The sequence below is a fragment of the Rhipicephalus microplus genome, chromosome 4 (genome assembly GCF_043290135.1).
Source record: "Rhipicephalus microplus isolate Deutch F79 chromosome 4, USDA_Rmic, whole genome shotgun sequence".
Lineage (NCBI taxonomy): Eukaryota > Metazoa > Arthropoda > Arachnida > Ixodida > Ixodidae > Rhipicephalus > Rhipicephalus microplus.
This window is the reverse complement of record NC_134703.1, coordinates 10,001,011-10,027,163: the sequence shown is the minus strand read 5'-3', so window position 1 is coordinate 10,027,163 and position 26,153 is coordinate 10,001,011. Positions and strand designations below refer to the sequence as shown.

General features: G+C 48.2%; 1 protein-coding gene across 1 annotated transcript in view; it reads left to right on the top strand.

The window, feature by feature from the left end:
- LOC119171524 (atrial natriuretic peptide receptor 1-like) overlaps nt 1-26,153 on the top strand; it is a 642,832-nt gene that overhangs the window by 200,184 nt on the left and 416,495 nt on the right. The window contains exons 6-9 of the mRNA XM_075892142.1: nt 10,018-10,156; nt 12,163-12,244; nt 22,704-22,833; nt 26,069-26,140. Of these exons, the coding sequence (XP_075748257.1) occupies nt 10,018-10,156; nt 12,163-12,244; nt 22,704-22,833; nt 26,069-26,140 (423 nt within the window). The remainder of the gene's footprint in view (nt 1-10,017; nt 10,157-12,162; nt 12,245-22,703; nt 22,834-26,068; nt 26,141-26,153) is intronic.

Genomic DNA, 26,153 nt, shown 5'->3' with positions numbered 1-26,153 from the left:
CAGTTGTACTGTTGGATGGATCTGTCTTTTGTTTGAACTACAATTTGTACTATCAGTATGGTGTAGGTTTGATTAAAGCTGCGAGATGTTTTGTCCATTCTGATTTATATGAATATTGCTTGTGTCTTTGAACGACGTGGGAAGTGTATTTCGTTACTATGAGCTGTAGGGCCTCTAGCTTAGGTATAAATAAATAAATATTGTGATGTCCTAGACAGAGAACGAGAGACAACACCCGATCCTGGGCCAGCTGTTCTTATTCTGACTTCGTTCTTCTCTTCTTTGCTCTAGCTACTCGCGCGCCGAAGCGCCGGCGTCTGCCTTTCTTGGTCATGACACTCGGCCATGACTGGGCGCGCGCGTATCTGGCGGCAAAGTTTCTGGTGGGTGGGCTTGGCTGCATCGTGGTGGTCGGCCGCGACCACGATGGAAGTTTGTCGAAATCGGCTCCGGCGGCCGACACTGGCTATGTCGCCCGGGTCGTTCGCCATGTCGTGGTGGAGACTGGGTCCTGGTTGGTCCCTTTGTTGATGATGACTGCGTGGGACGACATTGACTGTCGCGTGGCAGTCTACAGCCTCGGCCACGCTGCAACTTTTCAGAGGAAGTTGTTCGACTCCGGTTTTCCTTTGCTGGACTGAGCAGGCATTCTCGTGGTTGAAGTTTCGTGCAGTGATGTGGTTTTCTTGGAGATGGTTTTGGCGGGCGGCCCCGACTGGATCGACATGGTCGCAGGTTGATCACAGAACGCTTTCGTTTGTCCCACCACATTTTAGAAAACAGGGCAGGAAATGGTGGATCCGGCAACGAAACGAGTAGCATCTTGTGCAGCCGTCTGCACAATTTTCTGCGAATCGAGAGATGTTTTTCGGTGCGATTTCACATCTTCACGAATTTGGGGTGAAGTCCTCGTGCTGACTTGTGGCGTGGCTCCTGCGAAGTGACTTGCGTAGTCCGTGACTTGCGCAGCGTTGTCGCTATGGGGCTCCCGGACGCTGTAAAGTCAGCGATTCTTGAAGCCACGCTGCGTACTGAGGGGAGATCCTCGACGAAAGCCGTTCCCAAAATCGGAGACTCTACCGATTCAGGCAGTGCATGCGTCGCACGCATATCCTCTTCCGTCTGGTCAGATGGGATGTTATTCGACTCAGCGGAAAGACCTGTCTCATTAGGTCGTAGAATGTCCAGTACGATGGGGGAAGGTGCCCCTAAGTCGACCGGACGACCTGCGTTGGGGCCTCTTGCGGAGCGTTGCGCAAAGCTTGCCATCAAGGACCCGCCCGACACAGCTGCACTGTCGGGCCGGTGCTCCTCAGGAGCTCTAAATACGACCGCAGAAATGTCTGTGCAAGGCAGAGTTACACGATCGTGATTGTTCCCTACATCTTGGTCACTGAGAGATGACAGGATGGTAGGGGCTCGAATCGCATCCTCTAGGTCGGGCTTTTCCCGAGTTCCGTCCTGAGAGAAGGTCGAGTTACATGGGCAGGTGGCACAGGGAATCTGACCGAAAGCAGCTATGAGCTTGACGCTCCACTCCGCCCATGACTGCTGCTTCCAACCTTCATACCGGTGCCACGCCGCTGCACCTTTCCGAAGGCAGTCCATGGCTACATACCATTTCTGATTCTCTGTCCAGGCCGCGCGCATTGCTAGCGCGTTCACGGTGTCCACCCAGATGTCGGCGTCGCTACGGACCCCGTCGAATTCCGGCAGTTCGTAGGTGGACGGCGATGGTGGGGCGGCACGTGAGAATGCTGATATCACTGAGGCAACGCCGTCGAGCTGGTCTGAGAGCTGCAGGAGGTTGCCCCAAAGCTGCCTGCGTTGCTCCAATGGGCTTGCCTCACGGTCGTGCGAGGCAGCTACGTCCAACATGGCGTTAGTGGCACGCGATTCCGGCAACATTGTAGGAGCTCGCTCAGAGATTGACGCTGTCAGTTCGTTAGTCTTGACGCGGAGTAGCGCGATGGTACACCGCAGGTTCGCGGCGCTGTCGTGTGTGAAGTCCGAAGCGTTGGTGATCGCGGTCTTCGAATGAGTAGCGGTTGCAGCACTCACGCCGGTGAGGTTGACGTGCAGAGAAGCCTGGACGGCGTTCCCTGGCAGCTCGTATGTTGAAAGAGTGCGGCAACGGCAATGTAGGCCTTGGGAAGCGTGAGCGGCATTCCCAAAGGACAGGAGCCGGTGCGGATCCCTGCCGCAAAATGGTTGCAGGGTGTCAATAAGGTCATGCCCTACAACCCCAGGGGAGGCCTGGACACCGTCCACTAGTGGTTTGAAGGGTAGCTGAAGCGGCGGGTGGGACCCCATTGCCAAGGAAGCGCGGACGGCGTTCCTCGATGGAGAAGCCCGCACTGCCGACGAACCACGAAGGCACGTATCGGTGGCTTCCCGCAGAGGGTTCACTTGTCGACTGCACTGACGGCAGAATCCATAGCCAAGGACGCGTGGACGGCGTCCCTTGTGAAATGGTACCAGTAGCGTGTACTGCAGCCGCCGAGGAGGCCTTGACGCCGTCCCCGAACGGTGGTGGCAGTGGCGGCAGGTGAACAGCTGCTGAGGAGGCCTTGACGCCGTCCTCAAGCGGCGCTTATCACGGCTGTCCTGGATGACGAAACCGGGGCGTAAGACTTCTTCTTCGTCGACTGAGCCCTTGTGATGTACTAGACAGAGAACAAAAGACAACACCCGATCCTGGGCCAGCTGTTCTTATTCTGACTTCGTTCTCGCGCCGAAGCGCCAGGGTCTGTCTTTCTTGGTAATGACAACATATATATGTATATATATATATATATATATATATATATATATATATATATATATATATATATATATTGCCACAGTTCGACATTCGCGGAAGACGCGTGCCACAATTTGCGTTCGTAAAAGCCGCCACACAAGTAGCAAGAAAGCCGCGCCATGGAACGCCGTCCTGCACGCGCCACGATGCTATGCCACGGGGCCGGCACGAGACTCGAGGGGCAGAGGAAGAGACCGACGAAGTTGGAGTCAGCGAGCAAGAGACATTAGTTACTTTTACAAGATTGCGTTGCAGAATTCCGCAACTGAATTATTATTTGTATAAAGTTGGTCTGAAGGCGTCACCTTTATGTCAGACTTGCGAAGAAATGGAAACGATAGATCACTTTTTTTTTTGTTCTGTCGCCGATATTCTCATCAGCGAAAAGATACCTGGTAGCTCCACTTGAAAAATTGGGATTAGAAATAAATGTGGCAGTAATTTTGTCGTTTGGGAGCATTAAATTCGGTTATAGCCCCAGGGACGTCTGCTCTGCGGTATTTGAATACATAATTGAAACAAAGCGATTGCCATGTTAGTCTGCATATATATATATATATATATATATATATATATATATATATATATATATATATATATATATATATATATATATATATATATATATTGAATTAACTTGCAGATAGCACATAAGAAAAGGATCGTATTTACTAACGTTTCGGCCGTGGCACGGCCTTCGTCAGAGTGTATATATATATATATATATATATATATATATATATATATATATATTAAAATAGAGGTGGTGTACGTCGAGAAAGGTTCAGACGTAGCTTGGCAAAATGTCCTTTATCAGGCAGGTCTGGCTAATGGCGAGCGGCGTTCGCGAGCTACTACTGCAGCCACCGATCATCATCGTCTTCTTCGTTGCCAGCAGAGTGTCCGTTACTCAGATTCATTAATTCATTACAATTACTCCCCGCGAAATAAGGAGCCATCCTGGCGACCTATGGACAAGTAAACACGGGAGGGTCGTAGCAGGGCTTAAGTCTCGAGACGTGGACAATTTCCTGGCCACGACGACGTTGGTCAGAAGATGGTTCTAGTGGCTCGATGAGGTAATTCACCGGTGACGTTTTTTGTAGCACACGATATGGGCCGTGATACTTGGGGACCAACTTGGTAGAAAGGCCAGGTGTAGCAGAGGGAACATGCAGCCAGACGAGTGAACCTGGATCGTAGGAAGTGGTGTTATTTGATGCGTCATGGTGGTGCTTTTGGCGTCCTTGGTCTTGGGTTGTGAATGCTCTTGCCAGTTGGCGGCATTCCTCAGCGTATGTAGCGGCTTGAGACAAAGTCGTGGACTCTGAGGAGTCAGGTTTGTACGAAAGAATGGTGTCCATAGTGCAAGAAGGTTCGCGTCCGTAAAGGAGGAAAAAAGGAGAGAACCCAGTAGTGCTTTGAATGGCGGTATTATAAGCGAACGTGATAAACGGGAGCACTCGGTCCCAATTGGAGTGGTCTGACGAGATATACATAGACAGCATGTCACCAAGGGTGCGGTTGAAGCGCTCTGTCATTCCATTGGTATGGGGATGATAGGCGCTTGTAGTGCGGTGAACGACGTGGCACTCACGCAGCAATGCTGTGATGACGTCTGACAAGGATACGCGACCACGATCGCTCAGTAACTCCCGAGGTGCTCCATGACGTAATACGATGTTGTGAAGAACGAAAGTCGCAACGTCTTTTGCTGTAGACGAGGGAAAGGATGAAGTTTCGGCATACCGCGTGAGATGGTCGACGGCAACTATGATCCAGCGGTTACCGTCAGCAGTGTTGGGAAGGGGACCATAGATATCGATGCCGACGCGGTCGAATGGTCGAAATGGGCATGGTAAGGGTAGCAAGGTACCGCTGGCGTGACAAGGGGGAGTTTTTCGTCTCTGGCACGTCGAGCAGGCCCGAACGTATTGTCGTATAAAACGGTACATGCCACGCCAGTAATATCGGAGACGTATGCGAGAATAAGTCTTCAGGAAACCTGCCTGGCCACATTGGGGGTCGTCATGAAACGTGGAACAAATTTCGGATCGAAGATGACGTGGAATCACGAGTAGCCACTGACGTCCACCGGGTGCGTAGTTGCGTCGGTACAGCACGTCGTCGCGAGTGGCGAAGTGCTCCACTTGCCGACGCAACGTGCGAGAAGGGGGGGGGAAGCCGTCCGCCCAGCCAGGATGTCTAGAATCGAAGCAACCCAAGGGTCCTTGCGTTGCTCAGATGGCATGTCGGCGATGGTGACGGCAGTGGCATCACAGGTTATACTTTCGCAGCAGTCCGGGTCAGGGGGTAGAGGCGAACGGGATAGGGCGTCTGCGTCCGAATGTTTCCGGCCGGAGCGATAGACCACGCGAATATTATATTCTTGGAGGCGTAATGCCCATCGGGCGAGGCGACCGCTTGGATCCTTCAATGACGACAACCAGCAGAGGGCGTGGTGGTCAGTCACGACGTCAAAAGGGCGCCCGTACACGTAAGGTCGAAATTTTTCTATCGCCCAAATAATGGCGAGGCATTCCTTTTCAGTGACAGAATAGTTGCTTTCGGCTTTGCTAAGAGTTCGGCTTGCGTAGGCAACCACGTACTCTTGGAAGCCGTCTTTCTTCTGTGCAAGAATAGCGCCTAGCCCGACACCACTAGCGTCGGTGTGGATCTCTGTGGGTGCCGATGGGTCGTAGTGTCGCAGAATAGGCGGCGACGTGAGGAGGCGGCGCAGTTCATTGAAAGAGTCGTCACAGGTGGCAGACCAGGCTGAAAGGTCTCTGGAGCCGGCGAGGAGCTTGGTCAAAGGAGCGATGATCGTCGCGAAATTGCGGACGAAGCGCCGGAAGTAAGAGCAAAGGCCTATGAAGCTTCGGAGCTCTTTCATGGTGGTCGGTTCGGGAAACGCTGAAACGGCTGTAAGTTTGGCAGGGTCAGGAAGAATGCCGTCTTTTGAAACCACGTGGCCAAGGATCGTAAGCTTTCGAGTGGCAAAATTGCACTTCTTCAGATTCAGTTGCAGCCCCGCGGCAGAAATACACGCGAGGACTTTCTCGAGGCGGGTTAAATGGGTTGCAAAATCAGTTGAAAAGACGACAATATCATCTAAATAACAAAGGCAAACGTTCCATTTGAGGCCTCGAAGGATAGAGTCCATCATCCGCTCGAAAGTAGCTCGCGCGTTGCAGAGGCCGAAGGGCATCACTGTGAATTCGTAAAGCCCGTCGGGTGTGATGAAAGCAGTTTTTTCACGATCGGCCTCTGCCATGGGTACCTGCCAGTATCCAGAGCGGAGATCTAAAGAAGAGAAAAATTCGGCTCCCTGTAGGCAGTCCAAGGCATCGTCAATGCGTGGCAGTGGATAGACATCCTTGCGCGTGATTCGGTTGAGACGCCGGTAGTCCACGCAAAACCTGATGGATCCGTCCTTCTTCTTCACCAACACAACTGGAGAGGCCCAGGGACTGCTTGACGGTTCGATTATGCCACGTGTCAGCATGTCGTCAACCTGTTCATTGATGGCACGGCGTTCGGTAGTTGACACACGATATGGACGCTGCCGTAATGGCGTCTCTTGACCGGTATCTATACGGTGTACAACAGATGACGCTCGACCTAAGGAAGGCTGATTGTGGTCAAACGAGGCTCGAAAACGCTGTAGGAGCTTGATCAGCTGTTTCTGCTGCCCAGGCGTGAGGTTACAATCGATGGACTTGCGGAGTACATCCATAGGTTCATTAGCGTCAGTTGCGGGTGTAATGGCACCTGTCGGTAGAAATGGCTTGTCTGGATAGATCGGGTCTTCGAAAATACAATTTAAGGTCTCGAGGCTTCCCAGACACTCACCGCGTAGCAGGATGTACGGGCAAGCAGAAACGTTGCACGCATAAAGTACCGCCGAACCATTGGAAAAAATGATGACGGCAAACGGGAGGACGATGGTTCGGTGTTGCACACTAGCTATAGTTGGTTGGAACAGGAGCGTCGAGTTAGTGGCAGCAGGGGAAAACACAGGCACTAGGATGGCGGACAACGGCGCGAGGCGGACGTCAGCTGCGGCAAACACTTTCGAGGGACTGTGGTGGTCGATATGAAGGCACGGATTTGTCAACGTGAGTTCAGCACGAGCGCAGTCGACGAGAGCCTGATGGGTAGAAAGGGAATCCCATCCTAGTATCACGTCGTAAGATGAACGTGGGAGAACAACAAAGTTGACGGCGTACCAAACATCTTGAATAAGAACGCGTGCTGTGCACTGAGCTGTCGGCGCGATGAAATGGGAGGTGGCTGTACGCAGAGCAAGATTCGTAAGCGGCGTTGTAACTTTTCTCAAATCGCGACACAGTTTTTCACTAATTACAGAAACGACGGCGCCTGTGTCGACAAGTGCACGTACAGCAACACCTTCTACTAGCACATCAATTTCGTTGGACGGACAAAGAGGAGGTCTTAGAAAGTTTGACGACGACGCAGTTCTTGCCTCCGGAACTGCGGCTGTCAGTTTTCCTCTCGAGCGGGGCTCGTGCGCCGAAGCATCGGGGAGACAGATCGGCGACGGGGTGGTAATGACCGGCGAGAATCGACGGGGCGTCGTGGGGACAATGAGTCGGTGATAGGAGAAGATGGTCGCTGGGGATTCTGGGCAGCCTGGTAATTTGCAGAATTCCCATGGTCTGGAGGCTGGAAGTTGCGACGGCGACAGTAGCGTGCTATATGTCCCACGAAACCGCATGCGAAACAGATGGGTCGATTATCCAAGGTGTGCCATGGGTTAACGACAGAAGATGCAGGGGGCGAAACGGGATGGGGTGCCGTGTATGTAGGCAGCGTCGTAGGGTAGGAGGACCCGGTGCCCCGGTATGCGCCAGAGACAGGTGGGGCTGGGGGTCTAGCAACGACGGCAGCGTAGGTCAGCGGCGTAGGGACAGGTGGCGATGGAGGCAGTGCTTGCGTGACCTGTGTCTCAATGACCTGGCGTAGACGTGGGTCTAGCGAGGTGACTGGCGCGGATGCTTCGGCCACAAGAGAAAGCTGACGCGCAACTTCCTCACGAATGAATTGTTTGATTTGGGGGAGTAAGACGGTGTGATCAGCAGCGACGTCGTGTACGAGGGCGGAAACTTCAGCCGTATCTTCTGCGGCCCTGCGCGTCGAGACACGCTGCTTACGCAACTCGTCGTACTCCTGACAGAGGTGGACAACATCGGTGACGGTCTGTGGATTCCTAGCGACGAGCATCTGGAAGGTGTCGTCGTCAACTCCTTTGATGATGTGCTTGATTTTGTCGCGTTCGGTTAGAGATTCATCGACGCGCTTGCAAAGGGACAAAACATCTTCAATGTAACTCGTAAAGGTCTCGTCCCTGCGCTGGACTCGACTACGGAGACGCTGTTCCGCGCGAAGCCGACGCACGGCGGGACGGCCGAAGACCGCGGAAATGGTGGTCTTGAAGGCGGACCAGTTGGTAATTTCGCCTTGGTGGTTCTTGAACCAGAGGCTGGCCACATCAGCGAGGTAAAAGCGCACGTTTGTGAGCTGGTCGCAGGCGTTCCACTTGTTGAAAGCGCTTACGATTTCGTACTCGACGATCCAGTCCTCGACGTCTTGTTCATCGTTGCCGCGAAAAATTGGTGGGTCACGTTGCCGAGGCGCGCCAGTACAGTAGACTGTCGTTGGTGAGGCAGCTTGAGAAGGGCCAGGAGCAGTCATGGTGAACGGTGAGAGTAGCGTCCGATTGCGAAGTTCCAGGTTGATGGGAACCCCGGCTCCTCCACCACTTAAAATAGAGGTGGTGTACGTCGAGAAAGGTTCAGACGTAGCTTGGCAAAATGTCCTTTATCAGGCAGGTCTGGCTAATGGCGAGCGGCGTGCGCGAGCTACTACTGCAGCCACCGATCATCATCGTCTTCTTCGTTGCCAGCAGAGCGTCCGTTACTCAGATTCATTAATTCATTACAATATATATATATATATATATATATATATATATATATATATATATATATATATATATATATATATATATATATATATATATATATATTATTTTAGACCAACCATTACCTCTATCTCATCTGATAGCCTGCATCGCTCCCTGCTCAGATATACTCCTTTTTCGATTTTCGGCTTTTCTTTCTATATTTTTTTCAGCCCAAAATTACGTTTTGTTTGAAAAACCATTAGCCTTTTAGTTAAGATCCTTCCGCACAGTTCTTGGCCGATCCCCCTTGGTGGGTTTGCGCCAGAGTATCAAGGATCATCATCATCATCATCATCATCATCATCATCATCATCGTCGTCATTTTTGGCTCACCATTTTTAGTTTTGAGTTTACGGGCACAAGTTCGCCCTAAATAAAGAGTTCGTATAGTACCAGGTGCTATATTTATTGGTAACAATATAAACAAACATATAAATTGGGTGTGTTTGTATTTCGAGTACTACACAGTTTTTATACTTAGAAAACGTATTAGTATTATTTGAATATAATGGTTACAGTGTAGTTATGTACTGCTGTGATTATTGATATAACTTATGATATTATTTTTGTTGAAAAGTATACTCAATGTGCGTAGCATGCAGTTATCGCTTTTTTGCGTACTATGTATGTATACTTTCATCTCTTTATCTGCACATCTTGCAGCATTCTTGAGCCCTAGCAGTATTTCTTGCTATTAAATAAAAATAAATAAATAACGCGAAAATTAAGTTATACAAACAATGGATAACGGCGTCACCGTACGTCGCCATCATCGGTTCGCAGGTCACCGCAATTTCTGGCGTTCTCATAGCGTCACTATGAAGTCAATACCGGCGTGAGTTGATTCAGGAGGCTCCGCATAATCCCGTGAGGTGAAGAAAGCTTGCGTTGCCCGTGGTCTCCGAGGCAGTGCAAAACTACGAGAAAGGGCTGAAATTTTCCACGCAGTCGGCTAAGATGAACAGGATTATGGCGCTCGCCATCGAGTCATCTTAGGCGAATGCATACTGGCGGCTGCGTGCCAGTTTTTTTCTGTGATTGCCCAGAAGGGAAAACCGCATCGTTTTTTGTATATTTATTTCAGATAACCCGAACACATAGTTGCCTAGGGGATTGGCGCAAAAGCAAAGAAAGCCTGACTAAGCGCCGATCTTTGGTCTACACTCGTACATGTGCGGTTATATATGGCAAAGCAAAAATGGATGTAGACAATGCATACCCTGTGCAGGTAGTGGCAAACTACTTCGGAGTGAACAAAAGTTTCAGCGACGTTCCGGGCCGAACCATTCACTGGCCTGGTGGCAAGCGAGTTCCACCACCCGACACACCGCGATGCGGCTTCGACGGCTCCAAATGCTCCGACGAAGGTGATTATCATCGAGTACAGTTGCCCTCGCTGTGTACAGCGTTTGAAGAAGCGTAGCGATGACGTGACATGTGTGAACCGGTGCTCTGCGGCCATCATTTTAATTGTTCGAACCACTTTTTGGGAGTTTCCTGCGACGTCTGTCCCTTTGTATTGACGCGGTTTTTACGAAAGCTATTATGAGTGTGACGTCATTCCTTCGGTTACTGAATCCCTTCCACCGAGCTGGTGGCATTGATTGATATGTGGGGTTTAACGACCCAAAACCACCATATGATTATGAGAGACGCCGTAGTGGAGGGCTCCGGAAATTTCGACCACCTGGGGTTCTTAACGTGTGCCCAAATGAGCTGGTGGCACGAACAATCGCTTTCGCTTTGTCGAGTGACAAAGCTGTTCGCGTGAATAATTATACCCCAAAAGGTAACGACCATGTTAACTTAGGCTTGCAATAAAAATTTTGAATTTTTATTATTCGTACTATGACTTGTTCTTAGCGCGTATATTTTTTATTATCAGTAAAAAAGGTGGGGCGATATTCATTTGAATGAAATCCTGCTGTTCTTGAAGTCTGCCTGACATTTTAGTTTTGTACATTTATGGTGAAGGTTTGTGTTTTCTATGCCGATAACATACTTTCCCATGGGCGACGATCGGTACAAAATATGCTGATCAGTTATAGCAGACATTCTCGTGCTATTTTCTATAGTGTCTGATCGAAGATAATTTGTTTTGATTACATTCTTGAGCGTCCTAGCATTATTTTCGACTGACTGTGTTATCCAAGTCAGCTGTGATGAAGAGTGTTTCCCACGTGACTATATTATAACGTGCCAGCCTCTTAGGAGGAGCAATACAGCATTTCAAAACAATTGCGCCATCAAAAACAGCACGGCCTCTACAATGCATAAGCTGGCAATTTCAACACTCTGGTTTGGATAAGTACAGCCTGGCCCTCTGGCTCTTAGGCAAGGCCATACTTCGGTTGCAGGTGCCGCAGCCGCAGGCGCCGCAGCCGAAAGCACTTTCTGAAATTGGCCTGGTGTTAGGTACGGCTCTGGGTCCGAAAAGGGGAGCAAAATACCGGGTACTGCCAACGAATCGCTGAGGGTCTTCTTGCCTGCGCAAAGCCGTTCCAGCCCGGGCGTCGTCATTCCGCCATGTATTTTCCAAGCGAGGCATCGTGCCGCCACGATGTCGTGGACCGTTTCGCGAGAGAACGACAAGTGTTTACGCGGTGGTGACATCTTCTTTAGAAGGGTTAGCGGCGGCAGCCGCGAATCACCCCGATCAAACGAGCAGTGCGGCGGACGCTTTGAGCTTGGTTGAGGCTTCTTGATGTATGCGGCCGTGAGCTGGAGACACCTCTCACAGCGGCACACACGACGAGGAACAGCCACGTCGGTGACACATGGCAGTGCAGTGACATCACCTCAATATTGGACGTTCGCGCGGGCCGTGCATGCTCGTCCCCTTCGCCGGCTGAGTGTGGTCTGTGATTGGACAGTGTACTTTAGTTCCCTTTCCCCCATCCAGGAATCTTGGGAAACGGGACTGATAATAATAAGCCCCCGCGAGCTGCTTCGTGTGCTTCTTCGGGGCAGTGCTTTTCATGCTGATGCCTTTTTGATGTAGAGCTTTCACCGAGATCGTCACAAAGTAGGACGACATCTTCGCCCAGATGTTCGTTGTGGCGAGAAACGCTCGCTTGTAGATAACGTAAAATAAACCTTGGTAAATCTCTCCCGAATGAGGCGCCTTTCTCCCTGCAAAATGGGCTAAATGGGTCTAGTGGCGGCGGCCACCTACCCACGACGAGAACCGCCGGACCCGAGCCGCAAAGACTGGCAGCAGAGATAGTATGCGGTCAAGCCCCGGTCCTAAAACCGAGTACTGCTGCTTCTTTTTCTTGTGTTGCTCTTTTCTGTCCCTCTCTCTATTGGCCCCTGTCTTTCCTTCCTGGTTGAACGTGGTTGACCTACCTCACTTTTTTCTCTTTCTTTGCAGAGCTTCCTAAATACGCCATCGTGAGTGGAGTCCTGTGTGGGCTAGTGGTCATCCTGTGCATCGTCTTCTTCTTCATTTACAGGCGAGCATTTGCAAACAGAACACTTTCAGGGCGCAAGCAGCGCACTGAAATTTCACATAAGGTGTGCTCCTACCAGTCACTGCACAAACGTCGACGGAGTGTGCCAAACTTGCAACTCCGATCTTTTTCTCGGACGCAGTCTTGCCTGCAATAGCATCGTGTTCTTACTGCTTTTCACACGATTGTCTGCAGTTTCTAGATATCGTTGCTACCTTCTAGCGCAAATATAGGCTAAGCGAGAGTGAGTCTTACAGTGCATATAGTATTCTATGGTTCTCTTCTGTTTGCACTCAAACCTTACTTCTCAATATAAAAAACCTTACTAGGTGCATTTCCCGAACCGCAGACATTCAAAGTGCAAACACGCAATAGAATGGAAAGCTGGGCAAGTTGGAATACTTGCACGATGGACGCAGCGCTGGAGACGAATAGAAAAGCAGAGCCCTGTGCACTCAATGTTCCTTTCGTCTCTAGCGCTGCATCAATCATGTAAACAAAGACTGTTTAATATTAACGACCATGTCCAAGGCAAGGAGCATTTCTTTCGCATCTAATATTGTAACTATATTGACTTGAAATTATGAACCTGCAAATTATCATGTGCGGAACAGCTTTCCCTCGGAGTACATGATGTCTTGCCGGATTTCGCGAAAACGTGAAAATAAAATTTGAACACAGACACACCCACAGAGACAGAAGTCGTCAAGATAAGGGAAGCTGACAAGGGGAGGTTTATTTCTTGTTTATTTTTTGTTTATGCTTCCAATGTCACACGAAATTAAAGCAAGAAAAGGGGTTTACAGGAGCTAGAACAAATAATTCTGTTATAATTCGATTTCGGTAGGCTTAATATTTGGTGAAGTGCCAGGGCCCACGACCCATAAGTCTTGAGTGGTTTAAATGATAACTTACGCCTTTTGTACCAGCAGTTTCACAGACTGTGCAAGTTCCAACAAAATGAAAAAAATCACAGCATATCCACGGAGTGAATGATGATGAGTGGGGAAAAGCGCTGGAGGGTTTCATCGCTAAACCAAGAACCATCCGCGAATATCACCCACTACATCAACAAAGACGTGACAAACACTGTATATTTATACACACAATTTTATTATTCGTAAGTGGTAGGTATACGTCGCTTCTGTTCCCCCTTCATTGTAACGGCTTTATCGGTTGCTGAAGTGGTGGATCGGTGATGGGGCGTTGTGGGATGTTAGGAAGGACGAAATAGTGGGCAGTTTCCAAAGGTGGAACTATAGGTGGTCACGTACAAACAAGATATGTGTCCAAAGTGGGATGATGTACGGTTCTTTAACGCGCACCTGGATACAAGTGCACGACCGTCTTGCATTTCATATTGGCTACTTCTCAACCTTGTTTGCTTTGTGGTCGGTGAAGTGGTGGATCGGTGATGAGACGTAGTGGCATGTTGGCAATGTTGTATCCGTTACCAAAAAAAAAAAGAGTAACCAAGTACGTTACTCGTTACACCAACAAAAATAGAACGCGTTACCGCACTTCGTTACCTGCAAACATGTAACGCGTTAACGTTACAGTTACCGAAAAAAAGTAAAATATGTGATTTCTGACATTACTCACCAATAATGCATATCAATCATTTTGTTTTTGCAGCAGAAACCCCCAGTAAGAATATGCTGAAGCTCACACTTACTTTTGACACAAAACGTATAAGCCAAACGACAACTTTATCCAAAATGTTGATTCAACTAAAGTTGTTTGTACAAATGTACTGAACATTAGCAATGCCATAGAGCTTATAGTTAGTTGCCTCTATAGTTGGATGCGATGGCATCAAACTCTAGCACATGGTGACATATTTGTATCAGCGTCACATGATGCACAATACGAGATTCAATCTTCAACGCCTTAACATGAATTCCCACAAACTAGCCCAGTTATCTGTTCTCTAAACGATAAAAGCTCTCCGCTAATGATGCATCACTGGACTATCAACAAATTTACGGCACTTCTTTCAGCGTGTTTCTACTGGCAGAATAAACGTGCAAAATTTGTAGTAGTAAAGAATTATTTTAATGGCTTAATAGCCTGTGAATATATTTGTGAATAATCATTTCTTGTTCACTTTAACTGGTTTACTTACCGCAAAAATTGGGAGCATTTATGTGAAGGTGTTCAAGATCAGCCTCGCTCGCTCTGGAGCTTTTTACTTAGAAACGTTAACGAGAACGCAGTTTGCCAATACTGCACGGTCTATGTTCAGCATGCCTACAAGTTACATACTCATCACGTGGTCGGCAAGAAGGTTGGGCATACCATCGGCAACTTTCATGGTACGAGACAGATTGGGGCAGTCTTACGCAATGCGTGGCAACACCCCGCGTTCTTGGTGCAACCACGCGCATAGCACGGTTTGAGGCGTGATACGTGTACTGTTTCACGCCCACGGCAGCGTTGTTCCGAAGGTGGATCAATGGGCTCAACGTCATAGTTGACAGGAGATGTTTGCCGCACCACACGGTAGGGGCCATGGTATTTCGACGAAAGCTTCGGCGAAAGACCGGGAGGGGTAGACGGGACCCAGAGCCAAACCAGCATTCCTGGGTTATAGTGTACAGTAGACGCAGAGGAATCGTGGTCAGTTTTCTGGCGCCATTGGTCTTGTGCGGTAAATGAGCGAGCGAGTTGACGACACTTTTCGGCATAAGCAGCTGCTTCGGAAACAGGCGTCGCTTCGGAAACATCAGGCCTGTAAGGGAGAATGGTGTCCATGGAGCATGATGGCTCACGTCCGTACAGAAGGAAGAAAGGAGAAAAGCCAGTGGTTGTTTGTGGCGCAGAGTTGTACGCGTACGTGACAAAAGGGAGCACTTGGTCCCAATTAGCGTGGACGTCAGAGGCGTACATGGCAAGCATATCTCCAAGGGTACGGTTAAAGCGTTCCGCAATGCCATTGGTTTGAGGATGGTATGCCGAGGATTTCCGATGGACAGTGCGACATGCCTTGAGTAGCTCGTCGACGGCGTTCGAGAGAAACACGCGTCCACGGTCACTCAGTAATTCACGAGGTGCACTGTGTCGCAAAATGAGATGACGAAGAGGAAAGGACGCAACGTTTTTCGCAGTGGTAGCAGGCAGCGCAGATGTTTCAGCGTAGCGTGTCAAATGACCCACGGTGACGATAATCCACCGGTTGCCTCGAAGAGAGTTGGGTAGAGGACCATAAATATCAATTCCGACACGGTCGAATGGTCTCGCTGGGCAGGTTAAGGGTTGCAAAGGGCCAGCAGTGCTGTGAGAAGGCGTCTTGCGTCGTTGACACGTGGTGTATGACCGAACGTACTGGCGAACGTGCCGATACATGACGCGCCAGTAGTATCTTAGACGAAGGCGAGAGTAAGTCTTAAATACTCCAGCGTGGCCACACTGGGGGTCATCATGAAAGGCAGCGCAGATGTCTGAACGCAAATGACGAGGGATGACAAGGAGCCATCTACGGCCGTCCGTCACGTAATTGCGGCGATACAACAAGCCTTCACGGACAGCAGTCTTGCTTGACGAGAGAAGGAGCGTGAAGTCGTTTCTGATGAATTGTGAGAGAGGACGTCGAGCAAAGAATTGGTCCAGGGATTCTTGCACTGTTCGGATGGCATGTCAGTGATGCTCAACGATGACGAATCGCAAATGGCAGTTGATAAGCAGGCAAGGTCAGGAGGTAGCGGAGAACGGGATAGTGCATCGGCGTCGGAATTTCTGCGTCCTGAGCGATAAACAACACGGATATCGTATTTCTGAAGGCGTAAAGCCCGACGAGCGAGGCGGCCAGTAGGATCTTTCATGGACGCTAACCAGCATAAGGCATGGTGATCTGTGACATCATCAAACTGGCGTCCGTAAAGGTAGGTGCGAAATTTGCTATAGCCCAAATGATAGCCAAGCACTCCTTTTCCGTGACGGAATAGTTGGATTCTGCGTTCGTTAGTGTACGGCTGGCATAGGCGACAACGTACTCGTCGCAGCCATCCTTGCGTTGAGCGAGAATGGCACCGAGGCCGACACCGCTTGCATCCGTGTGAATTTCAGTGGGTGCATTGGGATCGAAGTGGCGGAGAACTGGCGGAGTTTGGCAAAATTTGTTGACGCCAGCGGACTGTTCACGTGACGTCTGATGAAATAAATTCTATTTTTTTTTCTACAAGAGAGCTATCAGCGGTAAATTGCCTCCCACCCTGGTTTCTCTTGCACTCGTACATGCGTTTTGCCTCTGAGCGGTCAAGGCAAAAATGAAGTATTTCGGGAGCATTTCTGTACATTCATTCCCTGTCCTCGGTCCATCTTTTCTATCTCCTCTTGACTTCCGTCGTTCTTGTGTCGTTTGCTGTCCCTGCGCCTCGTTCTCTCCTTCCCCCCCCCTCTCTCTCTCTCTCTGTATCTGTTTACCTTTTAATCCTACCCTTTTAATTCTTCCTTTACCTCCACCCCTCGTGAGCTGCAGTTGAAGTGTCTTTTTTTTTAATAAACGTATGTAAGGAGAGGTTGGTGCTAATGCGTGGCACCGGCTACTCCTCTTCTCTTGCACAAAAGTCAACATCGCACATTTTGTAGCAAACACAAGGCTATACATATGTACATAGCACAACACTTACACAATGAGTTAACGTTTTTTCCACACTGAGTGTCCACACCACACAGAAGTGGGTCCACACTGCATAGAACTGTGTCCGCACCACACTGAGTTTGTAAAAAAAAAAAACAAGTAATCACGCCAATTTAAGTGCTCACACAAAAACGTGAAAGTTTAATAAAATGTCTAAGGTGATCTCGTCGCTTAAATACTGGCATGTTGAAGTGTTTTCCCTCCGAAAGACTCTTACGAGGCTCACTTTTACTTTTTCGTGTAAAATCATTCGCTCTGTACATTCACTCAATGCACGCGTGTTGTAACTGCTACCACGCAAAAATAACCTGGCTTGCTCCGCCCCACCACGGTTGTCTAGTGGCTAAGGTACTCTGCTGCTGACCCGCAGGTCACGCAATCGAATCCCGGCTGCAGTGGCTGCATTTTCGATGGAGGCGAAAATGCTGTAGGCTTGTGCACTCAGATTTGGGTGCACGTTAAAAAAACACCAGGTGATGAAAATTTCCGGAGCGCTCCATTACGGTGTCTCTCACGATCATATGGTGGTTTTGGTGCGTTTCATCCCACATATCAATTAACCTGGCTTGCGCCTTTTTTAGAAACTCGGCTCTCGCCACTTTGCTGTCGCGAATGATGTGTCACAGAAATGCCACGCGCGCCATTCGTGACCGGGAAATGTCAGTTGCACGGCGATAACGCAAGGATAGCACATGAGGCAGACAGCAATTATGCGTAGTTACGCGGCAGAAACATTTCTCAACGCTCACTTCCTTTTTTTCTTAGGGGTGCATGATGATATACACTTAGGTCAAAGCAATAACAGCGTTGTCGGTGAACTTTATGTAGTAACGTTATCAGTCAGCCCTGCAGGAATAGAATGCCTTTATTCAGTGCCGATGTGCATATATATACAGACATGTGACGTCACATGTTGGAATATACTTATCGTGCCCTAGTACACTTAGTAGTGGCTTATCTGTGTATATTGTAAATGTTCGGCCATACAGGTACCGGTGAAATGTGTTTAGGCCATTGAAGCTTTCGAAAGCTTCGCGTTCACACTTCGCGTACTTTTTTTCTGCTTTTGTTAGTGCGCACGACGCGAAGGCGATTGGCTTTTCATCACCCCAGGCTCTCTCGTGAAAAACCACAGCGCCTAAGCCTTAGGACGACGCATCGCAAAGCATTGCGAGCGGCTTCTTGATGTCATAGAATGTCAGCACCTTGCTGCTTGTCAGCAAGTGTTTCGTAGCTTTAAACGCGTCGCTACATTCTTTTTGCCACGTCCACTTTTTTTCCTTTTTCAGAAGCCGATAGAGCGGTTCCACAACCGTCGAGGCGTTCTTAAGAAACCTGGAATAATAATTGCTCATGCCTAAATATGCCTTAAGCTCCGTGGCTGTAGTAGGCTCAGGTGCTTTTAAGAATGCCCTCTTTTTGGTGTCTGCGGGGTAAATTCTCTGTTTAGTGACCGTGTGACCCAAATATGTAACCTATGTTTGAAAGAACCGGCATTTAGCAGTGTTGAACATTATGTTATATTCGCTCAATCTCTGCAAGACACGTTCTGGTATTTGTGGACAATCGTCAATGTCAGATCCTGTCACGATCACGTCATCGATATAACATCCAACGTGTGGAATGTCGTGAAGCACCTCATCCATCATAGCCTGAAAGATTGCGGGCGCACTAGCCACCCCGTAAGGAAGCCGCTGAAACTCAAACAGCCCCAAACTGGTGTTGACTGTCAACAATGATCGCGACTCCGGAGTAAGTGGGAGTTGTATACGCCGAGGACAGGCCTAGCGCACTGAACACTCTTCCGCTTGCTAATGCCGTGTACAAGTCTTCTGTTATCGGGAATGGATAATGATCCGTATTTAAAAAAGGGTTTACTGTTGTTTGTAGTCAACACATAACCGGACACTGCCGTCGTCCTTTCAAACAGTGACTGGGGGCGTAGCCCAGTCACTGCGCATCACCGGGCGCAGCATGCCTTTCCGCAGCTGCTGCTCAACTTTGTCCTGCAGTGCAAATGGGACTGGCCGAGCGCGGCAAAACACCAGCAGGGTTCCTGATTTTAAGACTATCTGTGCTTGAAACTTTTGGATTCTTCCCAATTTTGTTGCGAACACTTCAGGGTACTTTTGTTTTAGACGCGCAACTCTGTCTTCGACCGCAATCTGGCCAATTTACAGCCAGTCAAGTTTTAGACGTTCTAGCCAATTTCTCCCGATCAGAGCGGGTAACTTCCTGCCGGTGTCCTTAACAACAATCATGGGTAACGTCATGCTTTCGTCTTTGTACTTCACAGTCACTTCACACTGCCCTTTCAGCTGTATTTTCTCCCCAGTATACGTGTGAAGTGACATTTTGCACGGTTCACACTTCACATGTGAAAACTGAGATTGATAAACTTGCTCCAAAATAATAGTGAATGCCGCTCCCGTGTCAACCTCCGTATTCAGTGTGCGCCCTTCAACCTGTTCGGTGACTTCATAAGAGGATTGGGTTGCATCAGCTAGACGGTACAGTTCATGCTCCGAGTCCTCGTCAGAACATTTGAGCACATGCGTGCTCTTAGGTCTCGGTCTAGGATTTGGGCACATGTTTTTCAAATGTGCTACTTCTGAACATTTTCGACAGATAGTTTTTGTACCAACACACTTCAGACGAGTGTCTCCTGCCGCACCACTCACAATTTTCGCTCTTGCGGACTTTGCTTCCCTTGGGCTTAACTGGTCTCTGGTTTCGGCGCGGTCGGCCTTTGACAAAGTGCACTGATGCTTCTCGTTCTCTGGACCCCGTTTTCTCAGTGTCTCGTGCCGCTAGTTCTCTGTCCAGGGCAATTTTACAAGCGCCATCAAATGTCAGCTCTCGTTCAGCAAACAGAGCGCGCTGGGTTTCTTCGTTCCGTATACGTAGGACGCTCGTCGCCATTTGTAATAACGTTATCAGTCAGCCCGGCATGAATAGAATCCCTTTTGTTCAGCGCCGATGTGCATATACCGGGTGTTCAAAATTAAGCTTTATGATTTTTTTAAAATTAGGCGCTCGAAGGCACGTGAGAACCACTTGTGCAAATAAGTTAAGCGGCCAGGGGGACAGAAAGTTAGATGATAATTATCGCTGTCAGCAGCCCAATTAACTAAAATTTAATAATTAACTTTTTACTGGCTGCGGTAAGTTGGCATGTTTATATTGAAAAAATGTAGGCAGTGGTGTTTGTACACAGTTTCAGTTGGAAGATTTTTTCTAGCACGCCTGTGTTCCGAGATATCCGGCTCCAAAGTTTAATTGTCTTTCGCACGATTACGCATGCAAGAGGGTGAGGGTCCGCGCAAAGCTCCTCCCTAAAGTGACGCATCTGTTGCGTGTGGTGTTTAGTGTGTGAAGAGGGTGGAAGCGTAGGCATAGGTGATAGCAATTACCCTTGCCCTCTTCGGCCGTCGAAATCAAAAATCGAAGAACGCTTGCAACCAGTGTCGTAACACGCAACTGCAGAGCCTCTAACGATAGTGGCAGATACCATGCCGAGATAATGGTGCGAGCGGAGAATCTGGATGCCAGTGCGCGTGCGTAATAATCACTAGAGAAGCATGCGTGGTCGTTGCCTGGGCTACGCGAATAGCGTGACTGCTGATGTCCGAGTACTGTAACTTTTATTGAAACAAGAGCAACAACTCCACCAATAATAACTGAAACAGTTTTATCCTTGCTAACGCATATTTCCTGCTGCTACATAAGCATATTTCGGTCATGCACAAATCTCATCGAAACTCTTCACCTCTCAAGACGTCAATGCCCCAAAAAGTGTTCAAAATGCCTGCCTTCGGCAGCAACGCAAAGCATGAACCGCTGTCGCGTCGACTCGATGACTCGGCGCAGTACTTCTGCAGGAATACTCGCACAGGCAGATGTTATCCTGTCCTTCATGTCATTAACATCGCTGGGCTCTGTTACGTAAACTCGATCTTTAACGTAGCCCCAAAGGAAAAAGTCGAGCGGAGAAAGGTCAGGTGATCTTGGTGGCCAAAACATCGCTCCTGCGCGCCCAATCCACTGTTGTGGAAAACGTCTGTCCAACCAGTTCTTCGCCCTGGTAGAAAAATGTGGTGGTGCTCCATCGTGCTGAAACCATACTTGGCGCAGGTCATTCAGGGAAAGACTGCAGACAAGATCATCAATGACAACACCTAATATTTCTTCTGTGTACATCTTTCCGTTCAAGTTGTCCTCAAAAAAGTGAGGTCCGATGATCCTGTCCCCGAGTATGCCGCACCACACATTCACACTCCAGCGAACTTGATGCTTGTGCTGCCTCAGCCAGTGTGGGTTTTCTTGTGCCCAATAATGGGCGTTGTGAAGATTAACACTTCCATTTCGGCAAAACCGAGCTTCATCAGTCCAAATTATTCTGTGCAAAAAGTCATTTTCTTGATCAGTTTTGATGAGGCCCCAATTGCAGAAGTCAACTCGCCTTTCAAAGTCCGCCTCATTTAGGTCCTGATGAAGGTAAACGTGATATGGATGGAACTTGTGCTTTCTTAAAACATTTGTGACTGTTCCGATGCTGCGACCGCACTGATCGGCAATCTGTCGGATGCTGAGCTCTGGCATCGAGGTTACGCACGCGACAACGTCGATTTCAAAGTCTTCATCGACGATTGCCTTCCTGGTCCGTCTCGGAAGGTGGACAGAGCCTGTTGTGCAGAAGCGTCGAAACAGGTTTGTGAAAGTGGGCCTTGTTGGAAGGGGACGGTGTGGGTGGCGAGACGCGTAAAGCTCCATTGCTAACGAAGCGTTGCCATTCATTTCAGCCATTGCAAGCACCACGTCTACTTTTACTTTGGTAGAATACCTCACGCCAGAAGCAGCCATATTAGCTCGAAAGGACTCCACGTGGATTTCCTTGGTAGACCTTCAATGCAGAGACGCTGTGCTCTAACCGGAGGCACCCTAGTGCAGGACGGTCCTGCTAACGCGTTCACAAGAAGATGTCTCAGTGTGATCTAAAGTCACGAAAAAACGTCGCGAAAAATGGTCTCCTGTTATCGCGTTCATCAGGATCATGCGTAAGGCTCATGGCGCACCGCGCTGTCACATTTTGATTTCGCCGGCCGAAGAGGGCAAGGGTAATTGCTATCACCTATGCCTACGCTTCCACCCTCTTCACACACTAAACACCACACGCAACAGATGCGTCACTTTAGGGAGGAGCTTTGCGCGGACCCTCACCCTCTTGCATGCGTAATCGTGCGAAAGACAATTAAACTTTGGAGCCGGATATCTCGGAACACAGGCGTGCTAGAAAAAATCTTCCAACTGAAACTGTGTACAAACACCACTGCCTACATTTTTTCAATATAAACATGCCAACTTACCGCAGCCAGTAAAAAGTTAATTATTAAATTTTAGTTAATTGGGCTGCTGACAGCGATAATTATCATCTAACTTTCTGTCCCCCTGGCCGCTTAACTTATTTGCACAAGTGGTTCTCACGTGCCTTCGAGCGCCTAATTTTAAAAAAATCATAAAGCTTAATTTTGAACACCCGGTATATACAGACATGTGACGTCACGTCAATTTCATCATGGTTGTCATCCAGATATACACGTTGTGCGACATGCTGCGCCAACACACTTTATACACTTCTCCAGTTCTTCACGATGAAATTTTTTTTATAGAAATCAGAACCTTGATGAGCGTGAACAGGCAGCAATCCAACTGTTTGTGTTAATGAAATAAATCTTCGTATAGATTAACTGCCTCAGAAGAGTGCTCCGCTGATGCCGCATTGCTCTCGTGATGAAATTGTGCACGCTTCTGACACTCGCGCAGGCACTTCAAGCTGGAAGCCGAGTTGGCCTCGATGACATGGAAAATCCGCTGGGAAGATATCTCCAGCTCACCTCCGTGCCACTTCAAGAAATTCGGTTCTCGAATGAGCCTGACGAGAGCTAGCGTCGCTGTAAGTCCGTCAGGAGCTGTGTACTAACATGCTTGACCCTCTTTTGAAATACTTGTCTTACGGGTGGTCCCCTAATTGGCGTTTCGCCCTAGCTGACCCTATTACTGTGAGAGTACAGTTCAAGTACTTTGGCTCTGACAGCTTGACAGTGCTAGCTAATAGCTATCTACCGCTTGAAAAGGCTTCCTCCGATGGTGGCCGGGATGACGCAAACAGACCAAGTATAGTATTCAAAGAATATTCGTGAATGCTTCATCCTATGTGCATTGGCTGGTTGAGTCATTTGTCTGTCGACGCGAAAGTTATCGAAAGCGCACATTGAGTGCTGAAGTACAAGGAATATTGCCGTCATGGCAACATGCTAAATGACCTCTATTAAGCTACCAAAATATAGAGGCATTATTGAACGTCTTGTAACATTGATAGCAGTCATTGTCTGGAAACGCGAATAAGGTTATATGTCTTTTCTCTGAGAGCCGTCCGCACGCCGTGCACGCGAGACATATTTATTGTGGGTTTTCGCAGAGTGAAGCTTCCTCGGCTCTGAATGATCATTGATGAACAGTGCCTTTTCAAGAAGGTTTCTGCTAAATATTATCACGGGTTCGTGATGACAAACGGAGTATACTCGAAGCTCAAATGAAAGTTTATTCGGCCGAACTTGTGGCGCGGGAACTGAATGTCAGATTACAGCAATACACGGGCACTGATTGCAACGAATAGAGCGTCGGCCATCAATAAGCTGACTAGCGGTGAAGTGCGGCGGCATTTGTACATGTGCCGTCTAATATTCTATCCTTATCAGTGGTGGTCGTGCAAACTCTGGAATAATCTCAAGTGCTCGGATCGTGCGCGCCATCTTAGCAGGAGGAGGAGGAGGAATAAATGAGGAAGGACAGGGAGGTTAGCCATCTTAGCAGGACGATCTACAGTGATCGCGATAACCTTCTCGAACAATGAAGCGCAGTTTGCCCTGAGCATACCTGACAGGCTTTGTGGGCGAAAACGGAATGAAAGAAAAGGAAAAATGAGAAACGCGCGTGGTAACATATTGTGCGCAACACTGAAAAAAATTCACTAAAAACAGGAACAGGACGAAAAAGTCTTTTTTTTTTTTAGATTTCTGAGGCCTAAAACGTACGCCTTAGTATAGATTATAATCGGAGAGTTTATTAGTGTTGAACACAGTGAGAACTAAGTCTTTTCTCATTAACACTAGTGTTCGTAAATAGAACCCCATGAATGTCAATAACTTACTCGCTCGGGAACTGTAGCATAGCCATGACGTGTACATCAAGGTTCCCAAGGTATGGCTGGCAACCCTAATACTGAAAATACCATAATTGTCGGGTATTTTCGGTATTTTTTGACCAGCGTAGGGCAGCAAGGGGTTGACGCGATTATCTTATCAGCCGTAGAATGATTTCCACGCTCACCACTGAACAGCGAAAAACACAGATGATACGTGGGACTTATGCAAAGATTACATTGCTAAATGATCTGAAAACAATCTAACTTTCAATAAAACTGGACTCCTAATTAACATTTCACTAGTGTCGCGCACTGATGAAAGATATCAGGGCACACACCCGTGTGCTATCATTGTCGTTCATTAAGATGCATGTATTTTATTCCTCTCCGTTGCGCGGAGGGGCTTGTCAGTTTTAGGATGGCGGTCTGTTGCAGTGGTTCGGACGAAGGCCTTAGACGCTTTACCAAACCCGAAAAGTAACCGTGGGAGTGAAGGCCAGTGATACGGCTCGTGGTATAACGGCGCCATCGCGACGTCACTGATTGCAAGAATTTGTGACGTAATCTTGAAGTCAAAAAGACATCACTGCGACTTTCCTATTACGTCACAAATTGCTCTGACATACCTTTAATTGAATATCTCGACATTAAAACCTTATACGTGGTTTTGTTACCTTCACCACGGACGTGCATTTCTATTGATTGCTTAATCACGATTTTTATAACTGCGTGTTCTAACACAACCTTATCTCGCTTCAAACAGCGAAGCAGTTCCTTTTGAATTATTTTTCAATAAATTCCTGTTCATTTAGTTTTCACCCTTCCACTCAGAGCCTTGCTGCACGCTGCTTTCCAATGCATTCTTTCCGCCTATACGCCGTCTCGCCTTGCGTTCTTCGGTCACTGCCACTTGCTCGTGAGTCTCTCTAGTGCTTTTTTTCCAACGGTTAGTCAACGCTTCTCTCAGAAAAATACAGGAATGCCTTTACATCGGCTCTTCACGTTCTCTTTCTTGTCTTCGAAATGTATTTTTAAGCTGCTGAAGTCCCCACTGATTTCAACGTCACCGCACATCTTCAAGTTGCGCAATGAATGTAGTATGTACTTTATTATTGTTACACTGCAGTATTTCTGGCGAAGGGTATAACGCAGGGTAATAATAAATAATGTAGTTTAGGTTAAATTAGGATAATTATGAGAGTGACGTAGGGTATTTTCGTCAAACTGGTTTGCAACACCGGGGCTCGTAGCAGCGCCGGACATGCAAGGTGTAGTCAGCAAAATGAAAAGAACATTTATTGAAAACCGTAACCAGTATTTTACGGGCAACTGATTGGCAGTAGGACAACGAGCAACACGTTCTAGAAGTGATAGTCCGGTGGGGTGCAGGCAGGCCAGATGAGGCGATTACAGGTGCGCACATGCACAACACGTGCAGATGCGACAGCAAGCTGACTAGAGTAGGTTTTATCTACCAGAGCGAGCCGTAAGGTACTGCAAGGTTTTACCTCTACCCATTTTTCGTCGATATCTTGTAACGAACCAAGTCAATTGCACTTGTACACCGTTAAGTTCCGCTGCAGTGTGTACTGGCGTTTTGCATGCCAACAATACAGTATTTTGCTTTGGCTGTGGACAGGCACGTAGGCGTGATTGTATAACAAATTTTTTGTACAATTGAGCTTTGCACGTAACTTAGCCCATGATTTCAGTACTCACACTAACAACCATATAGAACCAGTGGTCTAATGTTAAGAGTAAACTTGGGCGTAAAATAAAAATTGATGAGGATAGTTCATTTAACCCATTGACACTAACAATGATGCACGAGGTTCTCCCATTTTTACTCTTGACGCTGAATGCATTGCAATGTACAGAAGTTTTCTTGACATAGCTCATGAATGCAGGCTCTTATTTCGCTGCATGTTTGGAAATTGAAAGAAAGGGACAAACTTCCTCATATCACACGACTTGGTTTTTTCAGAGTTCAAACTCATCAGAAGCTCTTTTCTTCGGTGGTCGACGCCAACTTTTTATTGGAACTGGTTTCTACAAGGTGGGCATACAAT